This window comes from Oryctolagus cuniculus, unplaced genomic scaffold (assembly GCF_964237555.1).
Source record: "Oryctolagus cuniculus unplaced genomic scaffold, mOryCun1.1 SCAFFOLD_77, whole genome shotgun sequence".
Classification (NCBI taxonomy): Eukaryota; Metazoa; Chordata; class Mammalia; order Lagomorpha; family Leporidae; genus Oryctolagus; species Oryctolagus cuniculus.
In genome coordinates, this window is record NW_027208393.1 from 425,169 (window position 1) to 444,718 (window position 19,550).

At 42.2% G+C, this 19,550-nt stretch overlaps 1 protein-coding gene across 4 annotated transcripts in view; it reads left to right on the forward strand.

Moving 5' to 3' along the window:
* The window catches only part of LOC103345782 (zinc finger protein 585A), a 70,424-nt gene extending 53,147 nt beyond the window's left edge, over positions 1-17,277 (forward strand). For all 4 annotated transcript variants that reach the window (XM_070067886.1, XM_070067887.1, XM_070067888.1 and 1 more), the window contains 3 exons: positions 9,807-9,933; positions 10,178-10,270; positions 13,694-17,277. In XM_070067886.1, the coding sequence (XP_069923987.1) occupies positions 9,807-9,933; positions 10,178-10,270; positions 13,694-16,371 (2,898 nt within the window). In that variant the 3' untranslated portion in view covers positions 16,372-17,277. The remainder of the gene's footprint in view (positions 1-9,806; positions 9,934-10,177; positions 10,271-13,693) is intronic.
* Positions 17,278-19,550: the final 2,273 nt, after the last annotated feature.

A 19,550-nucleotide genomic window follows, 5' to 3' on the forward strand; every position in this document is an offset into this window, starting at 1 on the left:
GCACCTGGCTCCTGGCTTTGGATCAATGCAGCGCTGGTGACAGCAGCCATTTGGGGAGTGAACCAGCACAAGGAAGACCTTTCTGTCTCTCTTTTACTGTTTATAACTCTACCTGTCAAATAAAAACAAAGGTATATTTAAAATCAGTGAGAGAAAATGAATTGTAAAAGATCAATCAACAACAATTGAGTGTTGCGTGCTGCCTTCCCACTTTCTTCTCAGGAATCCCCACAGAATTTTCCAGCATAATTCTAAAATCAGCAACTCCTGCTGTCAGAAGTGTGTGGCTACCACTGTGGGGAGCAATAATTTTTAGAAAGGACAAGGGAATTCACTATTTCATGATACTATTCTTGTTTGATGCCTACAACTTCATTTTCTGTTTACATTGTATGATGCTGGGAACTAAGTAATAATTTTATTCTGGGTCTGAGGTGAGGTTATGTAAGATTGAAGTTCAAGACTGAGGTCCTTCAATTTGCAGAATGAAGTCACTGAAAGGCAATTACCAGATAAGTGCTGATATAGGCATTTGCATGGCACAATTCATACACTATACATAGAAAAAATGACCAGTAGCTGTGTGCCAACAGTCAATGGCCCATGAGACCATCACTCAAATCCTCAAGAGTTTGTCTATAATTTCATGGCAATTCTCATTTAGACTAGAAGAGGAGTAAAAGCAGGAGCTCCATGATACCCTAATATTTGTCTCTTGCCTAATTTGTGTCAGAAACCACTACTTAAGTGCAGTTTTTTTTAAATATAGCTTTGTTAAAAATATACAGATAACTGGATGTGATGGATAGATGAATTCAGGATGTTTTGGGTCAAGAATTTCTAGATAGTGCAGTTTTAAATATTCACAAAGACTTTACAAGGCATTCACCCTGTTTTCCAGCCATATTAATGCACCAAATTATTACTATTTTACTGTAAAATATAATCCATTGATGGTCCACAAATTATTTTAATAGGTAAGATCAAGCATCATTTTAAAATCTAGTCTGTTATATACTTGGTACCTGGGCTATGCTTCTGCCCACTGTATTCTTTTTCTCTTTAACTTTTATTTAATAAATATAAATTTCCAAAGTACAGCTTTTGGATTACAATGGCTTCCCCCCTTCCCCCATAACTTCCCTCCCACCTGCAACCCTCCCATCTCCAGCTCCTTCTCCCATTCCATTCACATCAAGATTCATTTTCAATTATCTCTATATACAGAAGATCAATTTAGCATATATTAAGTAAAGATTTCAACAGTTTGCACCCACACAGAAACACAAAGTGTAAAGTACTGTTTGAGTACTAGTTATAGCATTAATTCACATTGAACAACATATTAAGTACAGAAATCTGTCGCTCCCCCTCTTCATGGAGGAACGACACAGGACCCTGCACTGTTCTTTTGTCTGCTTGGCCCTCCCCGGGTTTGCTGCTGGTTCTTCCCGGGTTGGCTACTGTCCCTTCCACCTCCGTGGAAGGGCGGTTCCCCCTGCCACTTTTCCCCACTTCCGTGGGGGAGTGGCACACCGCCGGCCGGCTCTCTCGGGGGCTGCACAGATGTTCCCTCAGATGTTCCCCTTAGATGTTCCTGGTGCATGTTGTCTCTCTCCTCCTTTATAGTTCTCTTCCACCAATCCCAACTCTGCTACCCACACGCTGAGTACGCTGCTCTCCTCCAATCAGGAGCAGGTCCTGCTGTTTATTGGTTGAACTGGAGGCAGCTGTGTAGAAGCTGTTTCTCCCTTCTCAGCGCCATATTGTGGGAGAGCAGATGCATAGAATAAGTCTTAATTCCAGTAACTTAGTCTAGTCCGAGTTGCTCCCCACAGATCCCCCTTTCTTTTTATTTTTGGCATTGATACGTGCCTGTCTTCGGTGCCCCGCGGCACACACTCTGCTCTGCTTGCTGGAGTTGCCCACAGGCGCTTACAAGTCCTATCAATCAGGCAAACCGAATCCGGGTCCTCTCTTCGCCATGTTGTGAGGAGGTTTTTAGGCGCTGATGCGTGCCTGAGTTCGGTGCCCTGCAGCACATGCTCTGCTCTGCTAGAACTGCATGCAGGTGCTTACAAGCCCTATCAGGCAAACCGAATCCAAGCCCTTCTCATTGCCGTCTTGTGGGGAGACTTATTAGTGTTGGTTCGTGCCTATCTTCGGTGACCTGCAGCTCATACTCTGGTCGAGCCGCCTGCTGGTGCTTACTGCCTTACTAATCAGGCAGACCGAATCCAAGCCTTCTCATTGCGGTATTGTGGGGAGACTTATTGATGTTAATTCGTGCCTGTCTTCGGTGACCTGCAGCGCATAAGCTGCTAGCTGCCCGCAGGTGCTCACCACCTCCCTAATCAGGCAGACCGAATCCAAGCTCTCTCATTGCCATGTTGTGGGGAGGCCTTATTTTTCTGTTTCTCTATCTCCAGGCATTCCTATTTCTCCTATTTTACTTCTATCTACCAGCATTCTTATTTCTCTCATTTTACTTCTAAACTTCTGTTTCTCTTATCCCTGCGGCATCCTGGCGCCCGCCCCGAGGCTGCTTCTCCGCACCTCGCCCCGCGGCGGCTTCTCAGCTCTGTGCCGCTTCAGCCCGCACTTCTCTCATCTGCACGGCTTCCCGGCGCCCGCCCTGCGGCGGGTTCCCAGCTCTGTGCGCACGCTCCGCGGTCTCCGCGCCCCCTTCGCGCCTGCACCACGGCCTCCGCGCCAGTCCCACGTTCCCTATCTATTCACGCCCCGTGCTCTCTCTGCACGCGGCGGCTTCCGCGAGTCACACAGCGTAGCTTACGTTTCCGCCACCACCGGTATTCAGTCCAAGTTCCCCGGACTAACCTGGCGAATTCCAACCTGGCGGCCCACGTCTCTCCCTCTGGTTCCAGATTTTCGCCTTTTGCTCCCCGGGCTGACTTAAAGAATTCCAAGGTGGCTTACGTCTCCGCCTCGGCCTGCACTCGTGGCTTCATCCACCCTAACATTTTTCTCTGCCCGGTATGTTTCCCTAAGTTTTCTTCCAACAATATTCCTCCCTCATTTCTCCTGGCCTCTCCCCACAGTCCGTATCCAAGTCTAAGTTTCTTATAGGTTTCACTTTCACTTTCAACCTGCAGTCCGTATCTGAGTCTAAGTTTCTTCTTGCTTTCACTTTAAATCCTAACTTCTTTCCCACAGTCCATATCCGAGTCTATGCCTAGGCTTTCGATAGCTTCTTCTGGCACCTTTTCTGTCCGGCTTTTCCCTAGGCTCTTTGCTAGTCTCTCTCTCTGGTATTTTCCACTTCTTCCCGTTTCTTCCCTCCTAAGTTTCCTATCTGAGTCATGGCACCATTATGTCGCTCCCCCTCTTCATGGAGGAACGACACAGGACTCTGTGCTGTTCTTTTGTCTGCTCGGCCCTCCCCGGGTTTGCTGCTGGTTCTTCCCGGGTTGGCTACCGTCCCTTCCACCTCCTTATTTTTTTAATTTTTTTTCCAGTGTGTCTTGGCTTTTCATGCCTAAAATACTCTCATGGGCTCTTCAGCCAGATCCAAATGCCTTAAGGGCTGATTCTGAGGCTAGAGTGCTGTTTAGGACATCTGCCATTTTATGAGTCTGCTGTGTATCCCACTTCCCATGTTGGATAGTTCTCTCCTTTTTAATTCTATCAGTTAATATTAGCAGATACTAGTCTTGCTTATGTGATCCCTTTGACTCTTAATCCTATCATTATGATCAATTGTGAACTGAAATTGATCACTTTGACTAGTGACATGGCATTGGTACATGCCACCTTGATGGGATTGAATTGGAATCCCCTGGCACGTTTTTAACTCTACCATTTGGGGCAAGTCTGATTGTGCATGTCCCAGATTGTACATCTCCTCCCTCTCTTATTCGCACTCTTATATTTAACAAGGACCACTTTTCAGTTAAAGTTAAACACCTAAGAATAATTGTGTGTTAATTAAAGAGTTCAACCAAAGTATTAAGTAGAACAAAAAAGTACTAAAAGGGATAAAGTATTAAGTTGTTCATCAATAGTTAGGAAAAGGGGTGATCAAGTCACTGTTTCTCAAAGTGTCTGTTTCACTTCAACAGGCTTCCTTTTAGGTGCTTGGTTAGTTGTCACAGATCAGGGAGAACATATGATATTTGTCCCTTTGGGACTTGCTTAATTCACTCAGCATGATGTTTTCCAGATTCCTCCATTTTGTTGCAAATGACCAGATTTCATTGTTTTTGACTGCTATGTAGTATTCTATAGAGTACATGTCCCATAATTTCTTTATCCAGTCTACTGTTGATGGACATTTGGGTTGATTCCAGGTCTTAGCTATTGTGAATTGAGCTGCAATAAACATTATGGTGCAGACATCTTTATTATTTGCCAATTTAATTTCCTTTGAGTAAATTCCAAGGAGTGGGATGGCTGGGTTGAATGGTAGGGTTATATTCAGGATTCTGAGGAATCTCCAGACTGACTTCCATAGTGGCTTGACCAGTTTGCATTCCCACCAACAGTGGGTTAGTGTCCCTTTTTCCCCACATCCTCTCCAGCATCTGTTGTTGGTAGATTTCTGTATGTGAGCCATTCTAACCAGGGTGAGGTGAAACCTCTAAGGTCTAATTGATAGGCAAAGATTGTGTTTATAGGAGCTTTTTTTCTAAGTTTTTTAAAAAAATTATTTGAAAGTATTGTATATAGAGGAGAGACCCAGAGAGATCTCCCTTCTGCTTTTTCACATCACAGATGGCTGCATTGAGCAGGGCCAGGAAAGAATGAGGTCAGGAACCAAGATCTTCACCTGGATCTCCCACATTGGTAGCATTTGCCCAAGTATTTGGATCATCTTCCATTGCTTTTCTCAGGCCATCAGCAGGAAGCTAGATCAAAAGCAGAAGAGCCAGAACATGAACCAGTGCTCATATGGGGTGCTTGTATTGCAGACGGCAGGTTTACTTGCTATGTGACAATGCTGGCCCTGTTTTATGGGAACTTCCAAATGAAATTTTGAAGTTGTATGCATTGTAGTTTGCATGTAATTCAACTTTTTGCCATACTTACTGATATATATCAGCATTTGATGTAGGACAAATCAGAAAACACAATGGCTTAACAAATAGCCATTTGATTTGCAGTTCTGACTCTGTGTTTTGGGCTGTACTCAGCTAGGCAGTTCCTATGATCAGTCCAGGAGCAGAAATCAGAGTTCAGTCATCTGGGGAACTGATTGAGGCTTCACTTAAGTGTCTGGGGTTTGTGGTGAATCTTGGCTACATATTATCTCTTTTTTTCTTTTTTTGACAGGCAGAGTTAGTGAGAGAGAGAGAGACAGAGAGAAATGCCTTCCTTCCATTGGTTCACCCCCCAAATGGCTGCTATGGCCAGTATGCTATGCTGATCCAAAGCTAGGAGACAGGCACTTCCTCCTGGTCTCCCATGTGGGTGCAGGGCCCAAGCACTTGGGCCATCCTCCACTGCCTTCCCAGACCATAGCCGAGAACTGGAGTGGAATAGGAGCAACTGGGTCAGAACCAGCAACCCCAACTGAGACTGTCACCCGGAATACCAGTGCCACGGGCAGAGGATTAACCTAGTGAGCCACGGTGCCAGCCTACATACTATCTCTTCAACAGGCAGGCCCCAGGGTTTTTCAGAAGATAACTGTCAGAACAAGAAAATCTGAGAAGGCAAATACTTTACAAATTGTCTATTTCTGGGGCTGGTTCTGTGACATAGCAAGTAAAGACACTGCCTGCAGTGCCAGCATCTCATATGGGTGTCAGTTGATGACTTGGCTGCTCCACTTCTGATCCAGCTCTTTGCTACAGCCTGGGAAAACAGTAGAAGTTGGCCCAAGTCCTTTGGCCTCTGCTCCCTTGTGGGAGACCTGAAAGAAGCTCCTGGTTCATATCTTTGGATCTACACAGCTCCAGCCATTGCAGCCATCTGGGGAGTGAACCTGCAGTTTGAAGACCTCTCTTTATTCCTCCTTCTCTCTCTCTCTCTTTTCTCTGCCTCTCCTTCTCTCTTTGTGTAACTCTTTCATATAAATAAATATTTTAACAAATTGTCTATTTCTATCACATTTACTGGTATCTCATGGGGTAAATCAATTGAAATGGTGAAATTCAGGGTCTTTTTCAAAAAGATTTATTTATTCATTTGAAAGAGTTACACACAGAGAGAGGGAGAGGCAGAGAGAGATAGAGAGCTCTTCCATCTGCTGGTTCACTCCCCAGTTGGCTGCAATGGCCAGAGTTGTGCCAATCCAAAGCCAGGGTCCAGGAGATTCTTCTGGGTCTTCCACATGGGTACAGGGGCCCAAGGACTTGGGCCATCTTCTACTGCTTTCCCAGGCCATAGCAGAAAGCTGGATCAGAAGTGGGGCAGCTGGGAATCAAACCAGTGCCTATATGGGATGCCAGTCTACAGGTGGCAGTTTTACCCGCTAGGCCACAGTGCCAGCCCCAATCCAGGGTTTTGTGAAGGGATGAATACAGGGAAAGGTGCTACTTGGAATCATTACTGGTAAAGTGCACTGCATTAAATATACATTATGTGTATTTGTTAACTTTCTTTAGTATAAACTTTAATAACATAATGTTTATCTCTGATAACCTTATCCATTTGAACACTCAACTTTTCTTTTTCCTTTTACATTATTATTTTACAAAATTTGTAGATAATGCTTTCGTTAAACCAATGATAACTTCTGTTTAATCTCTGCCACTTAATATAGGTGGGTGCATTTTCCTATGTATTTCTATTTTTAGAGGTTTATTCCTCCACAGTGAAGCTGATGTTTTCTTGGTTAATGTATTTATTATTCTTTATTCATTCTATTATATCCTTTTTTTCCCCACTGTTCAGTGCAGAAGGAAACCAGAGGGTTTTTTTTTTAAGATTTCATTTATTTATTGAAAGAGTTGCAGAGAGAGAAAGTCTTCTATCTGCTGGCTCACCCTCCAAATTACTGCAAAGGCCAGAGCTCAGCTGATCCAAAGCCAAGACCCAAGAGCTTCTGGGTCTCCCATGCAGGTGCAGTGGCCCAGGGACTTGGACCATGTTCCACTGCTTTCTCAGGACATAGCACAAAGCTAGATTGTATGTTGAGCAGGCAGGACTTGAACCAGACCCCATATGGAATGCTGGCACTGAAGGCAGCAGCTTTACCCATTATGCCACAGCGTTGGCCTCCCGAGTTTTCTTTGAACTCCTGCCATTCACCTCTCTCCCAGGTATGATTCTGGGTCCTCCACATGTTTCTAAGAGGAAAGAAAATTAATATATCACCTGTAAGTGTTTTTTTTTTTTTTAATTATTCCCCAGCTTGTCAGTACTCATTTTTGGTATTTAATGCTAGTTTATTTATTTATTTTTTTAGATTTTTTTTATTTATTTGAAAGTCAGAGTTACAGAGAGGCAGAGGGGGAGAGAGAGAGAGTCTTGCATCTGCTGGTGCACTCCCCAGTTTGCCACAATGGCCGAAGTTGCACTGGTCCAAAGCTAGAAGTGAAGAGCTTCTTCTGGGTCTCCCACATAGGTTCAGGGGCCCAAGGACTTAGGCCATCTCCTACTGAATCCCCAGGCCATAGCATAGAGCTGGATTGGAAGTGAAGCCACTGGGACTTGAACTGGCACCAATATGGGATGCCAGCACTGAAGGCAGTAGCTTTACCTGCTAGCCACAGTGCCAGTCCCAGTATACTAGTTAATTAAAATGGAAAATATGGGGCTGGCACTGTGGCTCAGTGGGTTAATGCCCTGGTCTAAAGCATCGACTTCCCATATAGGCACCAGTTTGAGACCTGGCTGCTCTACTTCTGCTCCAGCTCTCTACTATGGCCTGGGAAAGCAGTGGAAGATGGCCCAGGTCCTTGGGCCCCTGCACCCATGTGGGAGACCCAGAAGAAGCTCCTAGTTCCTGGCTTCAGATTGGTGCAGTTCCAGCCATTGCAGCCAACTGGGGACTGAACCAGCAGATGGAAGACCTCTCTCTCTTTCTCTGCCTCTCCTCTCTCTGTGTATCTCTGACTTTCAAATAAATAAATAAATCTTTACAAAATTTTAAAATAGAAAAATAAACATAAAATTTGTTATCACAGAATATACAGAAATGAATTATGAATTTGGCATGATTATGAAACATTACTGTCATCTATAATAATGCAGTTTGGTCTCTTGTCTTTCTGTTGCTATAGCAAAATATATATTTGTTACATGAATTGAGTTGAAACTAAGAACAATATGCTACCTTTTTGGGGTCATGTCTGAAACATTCTACACATAGATGATGTACTGAACAGTGTTTTAGTGCTACCTATGAAGTAAACACTTAGCATTCTGCAAGAGGAAGAGTTACCTAGTGCTGGAACACAAATCAGTTAAGTTTGTTTTCAAATTGTTAGAGTAATGGAGTTCTTAATACCTTTGAGAAGTTGAATTGGATTCTGGAATAGGATAAGGAATGTGTGGAGAAAAGAATCTACTGGAGGCTCATTTATTTTTTTAAGATTATTTATTTGAAAGGTGGACTTGCAGAGATTGGGAGAGACAGGGAGACAAAAGGTGATATATTCTATCTACTGTTTCATTCCCCAAATGCCCACAATGGCTGGGACTGGGCCAGGCCAAAGCCAGGAGCCTGGGACTCCATGGGTCTCCCACATTGAATACTCAGGCCATTTTCACTGCTCTTTCAATCAGGTTAGCAGGGAACTAGATTGGAAGTGGAGCAGCAAGGACTCAAGTCCTCTGTTTACATGGGATGCCAGCATTGATGGTGGAGGCTTAGCCTGCTGGATCACAATTCTGGTGACTATTGCAGGTTCTGAAACAAATCTCTAAGCATTTTTCTCAGTGAGTCACAAATGCAGATTGTACTGCAGACATTCCCAGGTTCTCTTTTTGGACAAATAATTCCATTGCTTTCATTTAATTATGTATAATGTCATTTCAAATGTTTATCATTTGAATGTTTTGGGCAAGTATTTCCATTGCTTTCACTTTAATTAGGTATAATGTTATTTCAATTGTTTATCACTAGAATAATCATAGACAAGGGCAAAAGCTAATTTGTATTCTTTGTCTTACCTGTATTTTCTCTCTTACTTAAAAATATTTATTAGCTTGATAGAGAAAAAAGTTGATGGACTGAGAGATAGAGAGCTTTGACACATTAATTCACTTCCTAGATAACCATACCAAACAGGTGGGGCAGGACTGAAGCCAGGATTGAGGAATGGAATCTAGGCCTCCTTCATTGGTGACATCACCATTGCTTCCCCAGGTTTGCATTATCTGGGAGCTAGAAACTAGAGCTGGCATTGGAAATCACAGACACTCTGAGACGGCATCATAAACAACACTAAGCTAAATGTCTGACCTGTCTTTTAATATATTTTTCCTTTGACATATTGGAAATGATATGCATGGTGTTTTCCTGGAAATTGTTTTCTGTTCATTCCCATCATAGTTTCACTGATGGTTTCTTGCCTTTTTTTTCTCAATGCTTCTACATACTTCTCCTTAACATTGCCCAGTCAAGAGTCAGTATTGCCCCCCTTCTAGCCTGCTGTGCAATTCCCCTTGACAGATGTGGCCTTTGTGATTTGAACCTCCTGTTTCCCTCCAGCTTGGGCATGTCTCACAGCCAGTAGATCATGGGTTTGACTCTGTTGAATGCTCCGTGTGGCTTTCTAAACACTCCACAAGTCTAATGTGAAACCATATCCTTCCTTTTTTCCTTCATATCCATATACAAATGTCAGTGTTTATTTTGTGACAGAGTTAACATGTTGACTGGAAGTGTATTATTATAGGTGATGACAGCATTTGAAGACCTGGCTGTGTACTTTACATGGGAAGAATGGCAGAAAATGAACAATGCTCAGAAAATCCTGTACAGAGATGTGATGCTGGAGACCTACAGCAGCCTGTTCTCCTTGGGTGAGTGACACCCATCACATGCCCAGTGATAACATTTTCTTGCTATTTGACAAATAAGGGAACACTTTATAATGTTTAATATTGGGCAGGATTAGAAATTGAGTCCATGAATAATCTGAATATCTACCATCTAACAAAAGATTCAAATTGGAACATTTGTTGCATAGCTCCTGAACCAAGCTGTAGTCCTTTAAATAACCCAAGATAGTAATTTTACAAAGTCTTACTTTGTTTCCATTAATAGGGCACTGCATTACCAAACCTGACTTGATCTTCAAGTTGGAGCGAGGAGAAGAGCCATGGATGGTGGATGAATGCTTGAATCTGAGCCTTTCAGGTCAGTCTGCACATGACAGGGAAGCCAAGGCAGAAAGTGTGCAGATGTTGACTGGTGTTCTTTCCATGAATTTTTCTCAAGCCTTACTCCTGATGACAGCTGCTTTTGTGCATCAGACACAGGCATTTAGAGATACCAATATCTTTCTAACTTTTGTTCTTAGTGAAGATGTTCTTTGATTAAAAAAAAAATCCAGTCATTTTCTGATGTTACTAAGGCTTTTATCTAGGTTTGATACATTCCTCCAATTCTAACTTGTCCTTCTCTACACTTTCATACCTTTTCCTTCATGCACTTATTATATTAGTTCCTTCAGTGCTTGTTAATTAGGCAACATACAGAAACTTATTTTTTTAAGATTAATTTTTTTTTTTTTTGACAGGCAGAGTGGGCAGTGAGAGAAAGAGACAGAGAGAAAGGTCTTCCTTTTGCCATTGGTTCACCCTCCAATGGCCACCATGGCCAGTGTGCTGTGGCTGGCACACCATGCTGATCCAAAGCCAGGAGCCAGGTGCTTCTCCTGGTCTCCCATGTGGGTGCAGGGTCCAAGGACCTGGGCCATCCTCCACTGCACTCCTGGGCCACAGCAGAGATCTGGCCTGGAAGAGGGGCAACTGGGACAAAATCCAGCACCCCGACCAGGACTAGAACCTGGTGTGCCAGTGCCGCAGGCAGAGGATTAGCCTATTGAGCTGCCATGCCAGCCTGTTTCTGTTTTTTTTTTTTTTTATGATTTACTTATTTATTTGAAAGTCAGAGAGAGAGAAGAAGGAGAAGCAGAGAGAGAAAGAGAGGTCTTCCATCCACTGGTTCACTTCCCAATTGGCTGTCGTGGCTGGAGCTGTACTGATCTGAAGCTAGGAGCCAGGAGCTTCTTCCAGGTCTCCCATATGAGTACAGGGGTCCAAGGACTTGGGCCATCTTCTACTGCTTTCCCAGGCCATAGCAGAATGCTGGATCAGAAGTGGAGCAGCTAGGACTTAAACTGGTGCCCATAAGTGATGTTGGCACTGCAGGTGGTGGCTTTACCTGCTATGCCACAATGCCAGCCCCCAGAAACTTATTTCTAACTCATTGCTCAGATTGCGTTCCCACTCATGATTTTGCCCAGGCATAGAACTTGCTCAGGACTGAATCAATAAATGTGAACTCTCTCTTTCTTAGTCTCTTTCTTTTCTTTTCCTCTGTGCCTCTCAAATAAATAAGAAAATTATAGTCTGTTGGAGACATTTGAGGAGTGAGCCTATAGTTGGCAAACCTCTGTTTCAGTCTGTCTTTATCTTTCATTCTGTTTCTCTTACTCTCAAGGAAGTAAATAAGCAAATGCTATAAGATGGTCATGTGGCTGGTGCTGTGGCGCAGTGAATTAACACCATAGCCTGAAGCACCAGCATCCCATATGGGCACCAGTTTGAGACCCAGTTGCTCCACTTCTGATCTAGCTCTTGGCTATGGCCTGGGAAAGCAGTAGAGGATGGTCCAAGTCCTTGGTCCCCTGCACCTGAGGGAGACCCAGAAGCAGCTCCTGGCTCCTGGCTTCAGATCAGCACAGTTCTGGCCATTGTGGCCAACTGGGGAGTGAACCATTGGTTGGAAGACCTTACTCTCTTTGCCTCTCCTCTCTCTGTGTAACTCTGACTTTCAAATAAATAAATCTTAAAAAAAAAAAAGATGGTCATGAGTAAGCCTCTGTGCTGTGACATCAGAAATTATGAAGCTAGGAATGACACTGTGGTGCAGTGTGTTAAAGCTCCAGCCTGCAACACTAGCATTGCATATTGGTGCCAGTTCAAGTCCCAGCTAGTCCTCTTCTAATCCAGCTCTCTGCTAATGCACCTGAGAAAAGAGCAGAGGTTGGCCCAAATCCTTGGCCCCCTGTACCCATGTGGGAGACAAGAAAGACACTCCTGGCTCCTAACTTCATTTTGGCCCAGCATTGGTTGTTGTTCCCATATGGGGAGTGAACCAGCAGATGGAAGACTTCTCTCTGTCTCTCTCTCTATAATTCTAGCCTTCAAATAAATAAAGTAAATGTTTGAAAAAAGAAATCCTACACTAAGGATGAACTTACATAAAACATGAAAATAAGTGATCCTGGACTCACCAAGAAAGTAATGAGATTTTGAGACCCAAGGTCAAGTAGCCTCGTGGGGTTATGTTGAGTGGCTCAGATTTCTTTTAGGGTGGAGTTTGAAGTATGATTTTTCTCTTATTTTCAGTATCATTGAAAATAAGCAAATAAAAAGATAAGAAAAACATAGGAAATGAAGCTTTCAGTGAAAATAGGAGGCAACTGATCAAATGCCTCCAGAAATTCAAATTATCACACAGGAATGTTTCTAGAAAGAATTTAGAGGAGGTAACCAGCACTGATGATTTCAGAATGAGTTAGAAACCACTTTTCAAAGAAGATGAGCAATTCCCGGTTTGCAGAAACAAATTCTTCAAACTGATTGGGAGTGTTTAACTAAAGTGGTATATTGGGAATTTTCTGTACCTGTTGTACTTCTGAGAAGCTGAAGGTGTTGGGTGTCCTTAGGAATTTGGGGAAGCTGTCATAGAGTAAAGACAAAGTAGTTTTTCATTTGAAAAATCCCACAAATGATGTTTACCTAGGAAGACTGAGCATGAGACACTCATAGATTTAAATCCTACTCCTTAAATGTTGTCCTGCTTAAAGTACAGGCACATTTCACTCTTCTCCACCTGCAAGTAAATGATCATTAAAACTTTTTCATGTTTATGGTTGAGATATCAGAGAAGGAAAAAGCACACAATTTTTATAAAAATAAACTGGGAAAAAAGGACAGGGAAAAAAATGGTTGCTAGGTAGTGGGTGAATATTTTTATTAAATATTTGCCCATTCTTTAAAATATTTTATAGTTATTTCATCTTTTGAAAGGCAGAGTGATAGTGAGAGAAGAGAGAGAGAGAAAGAGGTCCTCTATTAGCTCACTTCCCAGATGCCTGCAACACTTAGGTCTAACTAGTCTGAAGCCAAAACTCTAGAATCCCTCTAGTCTTCCCTGGTTTCTCACAGGTTCCCAGGCACATGAACCATTATCTGCTTCCTTCCAGTTTACATAGGCAGAGAGCTGTACTGAAAGCAGAGTAGCCAGGGCTCAAACTGACACTGTTTTGAGATGCAGGTATCCCACACATCATAGCACAAATGTCATTCTACCATCCTTGACAAATTCCCATAGTAAAAAGGATCATGTTTGAACATTGGGAAACCTCATGGTATATTAATGTATTAAGGAGAAAAACCATATAATGATCACAAATAATTACCTCATACTGATTTTGTGAACATCTCATGCCACTTGGATAACAAGTAACTTCATTCCCTTTACATTGAGTATGCCAGGAGAAACATTTACATGTGACTCAGTGACATGATTGCTTTTTTCTCATTTCAGTGGTCATGAAAAGGGATGACCTGATTAGGATCAACCAGAAAAGTCAGGACAAAAATCTGAATCAGGATTTTATGAAAAATAACAAGACATCAGCTCTCAAGAGAATTGAATTAAGAAAAACACTTAGTTTAAATTCAAGCCATGTTCCAACACTGATTATTAAAAAGGGAATCTATTCAGGATTGAAGCCTGAGGAATGCAATAAATGTCACACTGTGTATCCCCCCAGTGGGCCTGATCAACTACAGGCTGGAGAGAAATTTGATAACACTAAGATACCTGGAAAATCTCTCCAGTTCTGTGAGCCTCTTAGCCAGCTTGACAATATTCACATCATGAAGCAGCCATTTGGACCCACTGGACAAGCAAAAGTCTTCACAAGAAAGACGTTCTGTAAATCTGAGAGGGTTCATATGGCAGAAAACTGTAATAAGTCAACTGTCACTTTTGGAAAAGTAACGCAAATAGAAAAAGCTATCCATGAAAATGCTAGCCTCAATATGCATCAACAAACTCACACAAGAAAGAAATTTTATAAGTACATTATGTATGTTGAACCTGTCATTCACCAGTCACATCTTGCAATAAACCAGAAACTAAATACAAGGGAAAAACTTTACACATGTAAACCTTGTGGAAAATCACTCAGTTTTAATTCACCTTCTGAATGTAATGACTGTGGAAAAGCCTTTAGACAAAATTCAGTCCTCAGGAAACATCAGCAAATTCACACAGGGGAGAAACCTCATGAATGTAGTGACTGTAGAAAAGCCTTTACACAGAAGTCATACCTCATAAACCATCAGCGAATTCACACAAGAGAGAAACTTTATAAATGCCTTGAATGTGGAAAAGGCTTTTTGTGGAAGTCAGACCTCATAGTACACCAGAGAATTCACACAGGGGAGAAACCTCATGAATGTAATGACTGTGGAAAAACCTTTGGACGAAAGTCAGACCTCATCATACACCAACGAATTCACACAGGGGAGAAACCTCATGAATGTAATGAATGCGGAAAAGCCTTTGGACGCAAGTCATCCCTCCTCATACATCAGCGAATTCACACAGGGGAGAAACCTCATAAATGTAATGACTGTGGAAAAGCCTTTGGACACAAGTCAAACCTCATCATACACCAGCGAATTCACACAGGGGAGAAACCTCATAAATGTAATGACTGTGGAAAAGCCTTTGGACAAAAGTCAGCCCTCCTCATACATCAGCGAATTCACACAGGGGAGAAACCTCATAAATGTAATGACTGTGGAAAAGCCTTTGGACAAAAGTCATCCCTCCTCATACACCAGCGAATTCACACAGGGGAGAAACCTCATAAATGTAATGACTGTGGAAAAACCTTTGGACAAAAATCAAACCTCATCATACACCAGAGAATTCACACAGGGGAGAAACCTCATAAATGTAATGACTGTGGAAATGCCTTTGGACACAAGTCAGCCCTCCTCATACATCAGCAAATTCACACAGGGGAGAAACCTCATAAATGTAATGACTGTGGAAAAGCCTTTGGACGAAAGCCAGACCTCATCATACATCAGCAAATTCACTCGGGGGAGAAACCTCATAAATGTAATGACTGTGGAAAAGCCTTTGGACGAAAGCCAGACCTGATCATACACCAGCAAATTCACACAGGGGAGAAACCTCATAAATGTAATGACTGTGGAAAAGCCTTTGGACACAAGTCAGGCCTCAGGAAACATCAGCGAATTCACACAGGGGAGAAACCTCATAAATGTAATGGCTGTGGAAAAGCCTTTGGACAAAACTCAGACCTTATCAGACACCAGCAAATTCACACAGGGGAGAAACCTCATAAATGTAATGACTGCGGAAAAGCCTTTGGACAAATGTCAGCCCTGCTCATACATCAGCAAATTCACACAGGGGAGAAACCTCATAAATGTAATGACTGTGGAAAAGCCTTTGGACGAAAGCCAGACCTGATCATACACCAGCGAATTCACACAGGGGAGAAACCTCATAAATGTAATGACTGTGGAAAAGCCTTTGTACGAAAGCCAGACCTGATCATACACCAGCGAATTCACACAGGAGAGAAACCTCATAAATGTAATGACTGTGGAAAAGCCTTTGGACACAAGTCATCCCTCCTCATACACCAGCGAATTCACACAGGGGAGAAACCTCATACATGTAATGACTGTGGAAAAGCCTTTCGACGAAAGCCAGACCTCATCATACACCAGCGAATTCACACAGGGGAGAAACCTCATAAATGTAATGACTGTGGAAAAGCCTTTGGACAAAAGTCACACCTCATCATACACCAGAGAATTCACACAGGGGAGAAACCTCATAAATGTTATGACTGTGGAAAAGCCTTTGGACACAAGTCAGGCCTCCTCATACATCAGCAAATTCACACAGGGGAGAAACCTCATAATTGTAATGAATGTGGAAAAGCCTTTGGACAAAAGACACACCTCATCGTGCACCAGCGAATTCACACAGGGGAGAAACCTCATAAATGTAATGACTGTGGAAAAACCTTTGGACGAAAGTCAAACCTCATCATACACCAGCGAATTCACACAGGGGAGAAACCTCATAAATGTAATGACTGTGGAAAAGCCTTTTTGTATAAGTTATACTCATATCAAAACAGCTCACACAGGGCAGAAACCTTGTGAATCTAATAAGTGTGGAAAAGCCTTTATAAATCATATGTTATAAATCATAGCTCATATCACACCACAGAATTCACGCCAGGGAGAGACTTTATGAATGCAATGACTGTAGAAAAGCCCTTGGCAATAAGTCACATCTCAGAATGCATCAGAAAATGCACAGGAAGAGAAACCTCTTGGACATAATGACTTGGAAAGCTTTTACCATAATTCAGCCCTCATTGCACATCATCTAATTCATATGGGGGAAAACACTTCGGATATAATGCATATGGAAAAGCCTTTATCCATAAGTAACACCTCATAAAACATCAGAATTCACATGGGGGAGAAACCTTATGAATGGAATGAATGTTGGAAAACTCTGCTAAAATCACACAATATAACATCAGAGAATTTATTACATGGTGGAAATCTTGTAATAAATGTGGGAAAGCCTTTTGTCAGAAGGAATACCTCATAACATGTAGATCAAACAAGGGAGAGAACTTAATGAATGTGAAGGACTTTTTCCAAAGTAAACATAACCATGTGACAGAGCCTTTTGCTGGAAATTACATCCCATACAATAGGCACTCCCATAAGGAAGAAAGGTTGGGACCAGCGCTGTGGCACAGTAGGTTAAAGCCCTGGCCTGAAATGCTGGCATACCATGTGGGCACTGGTTCTAGTCCCAGTTGCTCCTCTTCTGATCCAGCTCTCTGCTATGGCCTGGGAAAGCAGTAGAAGATGGCCCTGCACCCACGTGGGAGACCCAGAAGAAGCTCCTGACTCCTGGGTTTGGATCGCTGCAGCTCCAGCCATTTCATCCCTCTGGGGAGTGAACTAGCAGATGGAAGACCTCTTTCTGCTTCTCTGTCTCTCTCTAACTCTGTCTTTCAAATAAATAACATAAATTTTTAAAGAAAATGAAGAAGTTCAGAAATATTATTAGTGTGACAAAAAGCCATTTGTCAGAAATGGCATTATACATCAGAAAATTCACACAAGTGGTTTCTCAGGAGTGTAATGAATGTGGAAGTATATTTTCATAGAATTCAGGCTTGCATAAATATGCAACTCAAAAAAGGCAATATTCTTCAAGTGCAATAGACCTCAAAAAACCATAGCCAGAAATTAAACATCAGGCCGGCGCTGTGGAGCAATAGATTAATCCTCCACCTCCACCTGCTATGCTGGCATCCCATATAGGTGTGAGTTCTAGTCCCAGCTGCCCCTCTTCAATCCAGCTCTCTACTGTGGCCTGGGAAAGCAGTAGAAGACAGCCTAAGTGCTTGGGCCTCTGCACCCACATGGAAGACTAGGAAGAAGCACCTGGCTTCTGGCTTCAGATCAGTGCATCTCTGGCCACTGTGGCCATTTGAGGAGTGAACCAACAGAAGGAAGACCTTTATCTCTGTCTCTCTCACTGTCTGTAACTCTGTCAAATAAATAAAAATCTTAAAAAAAAAGAAACATCAACTAACACCAGAGAATTCATACAGTAAAATTTCAATTTAATGAATGTGAAAAATTTTTTCTGCCATTAATCAATTCACATGAAGAGACCCCGAAATGAGAAAACATACATGTATAGAAAAGTCATGTACCATATGTCACCTCTCAATGGTTACCTGACAACTCACAGAAAGAAAAAATCCTATGATTTATTGTAATGGGAAATACCTTTATTATTAGGCAAACTTCCACAAAACACAGCAAGATTACAGAGAGAAGTCCCTGAAGTATAATTTGTTTGGAAGAATTCTTTGGTGGAATCACACCTTAGTGAGTATTGGGCAGTTTTCATAATGAATTGTGACAGAGAGTGGTTAACCACTCTTCAGAAATTTTTCTCTTATGCAACTGGAACTTTTGGTTTCTCATTATTCTGAGTGGAATCAAGTATATGAACTGAACTGTGCTCTCTTGTGTAAATTTTGTTAATAAATATTTAAAAGTTGAGTAACAGTTATTTCAACAGTTATTTGGAATACCATCTTCATCAATTACAAAGTTACTTGTTTTATAGCTGCTTTTTTGGCCACCCAGGACTCTTTCCCCACATTATTGTAGTGGAAACCAATGATGTGACCATAGGCATATCAAGTGACACATGTTCCAGCCATAATAGTGTACCCTGGCCCTGGATAATAAGTGTTGTGTGCAACACAAGGGAATGAGTGTGTGGTGACCTATATACCCATGAGAAATTTCAACTTATCTGTGTGCACATCTGGATTAGACTCCACTACCCAAGGTCTATTTGAATATGCAAGTAGATGTTGCCACATACATTACTCTCATTCTTTAAAGGGACAACCTGAAACCCTATAAGTTGCAACACTCATCTGAATTTTCCTGTATTACTGAGTGCATAATACCTTTTTCATTCATGATGCCACTTTTCTACTCTTTTTCATTCTATTCCTAATTGCCTTGAGACGAGACAAGAACATGGAATGAAGTCTATCCATGTGGTACCCATTGCAATAGAGAAGCAGGAGCATAAAAGTAGTATTTTTTTTTAAAAAAAGATTTATTTATTTGAAAGAGTTACATAAAAAGAGCAGAAGCAGAGAGAGAGAATTTTCCATCCAATGGTTCACTCCCCAATTGGCCACAATGGCCAGAACTGTGCTGATCCAAAACCAGGAGCTTCCTCCAGATCTCCCATGTAGGTGCAGGGACCCAAGCACTTGGGCCTTCTACTATTTCTCAGGCCATAGCAGAGAGTTAGATTGGAAGTGGAGCAGCCAGGTCTCAAACCAGCACCCATATGGGATGCCAGCACTTCAGATCAGGACATTAACCTGCTGTGACACAGTGCTGGCCCCTGTAGTACATTTTTGTATTAATTTAACTTGTAATTTTTTACAACCTTTTTTTGTTGCATTATTCCCTGCTCCTGCAGGTGGCCCTCATTTTTATTGAAAATGTGTACTTTTATTCCTTCCAATTTACAAAGTCCTTTCTGGATTAATATAAATCTGATTTACATTCAGTTAGTGCCTCAGGATACCCTCAGGAGGAACACTTTTCCTAGGTTGCTTGGCTATCCCATGATAACAGGGCTACAAATGCTATGATGCATCTAGCTTCAGTAACTCTTTTATTTCCCATCTAGATAATAGCTGTGCAACTAATCCATTCCACCTCCATTACTACCCATAAGAAATAGCTCTTCATCCCTGTTTAAGTCC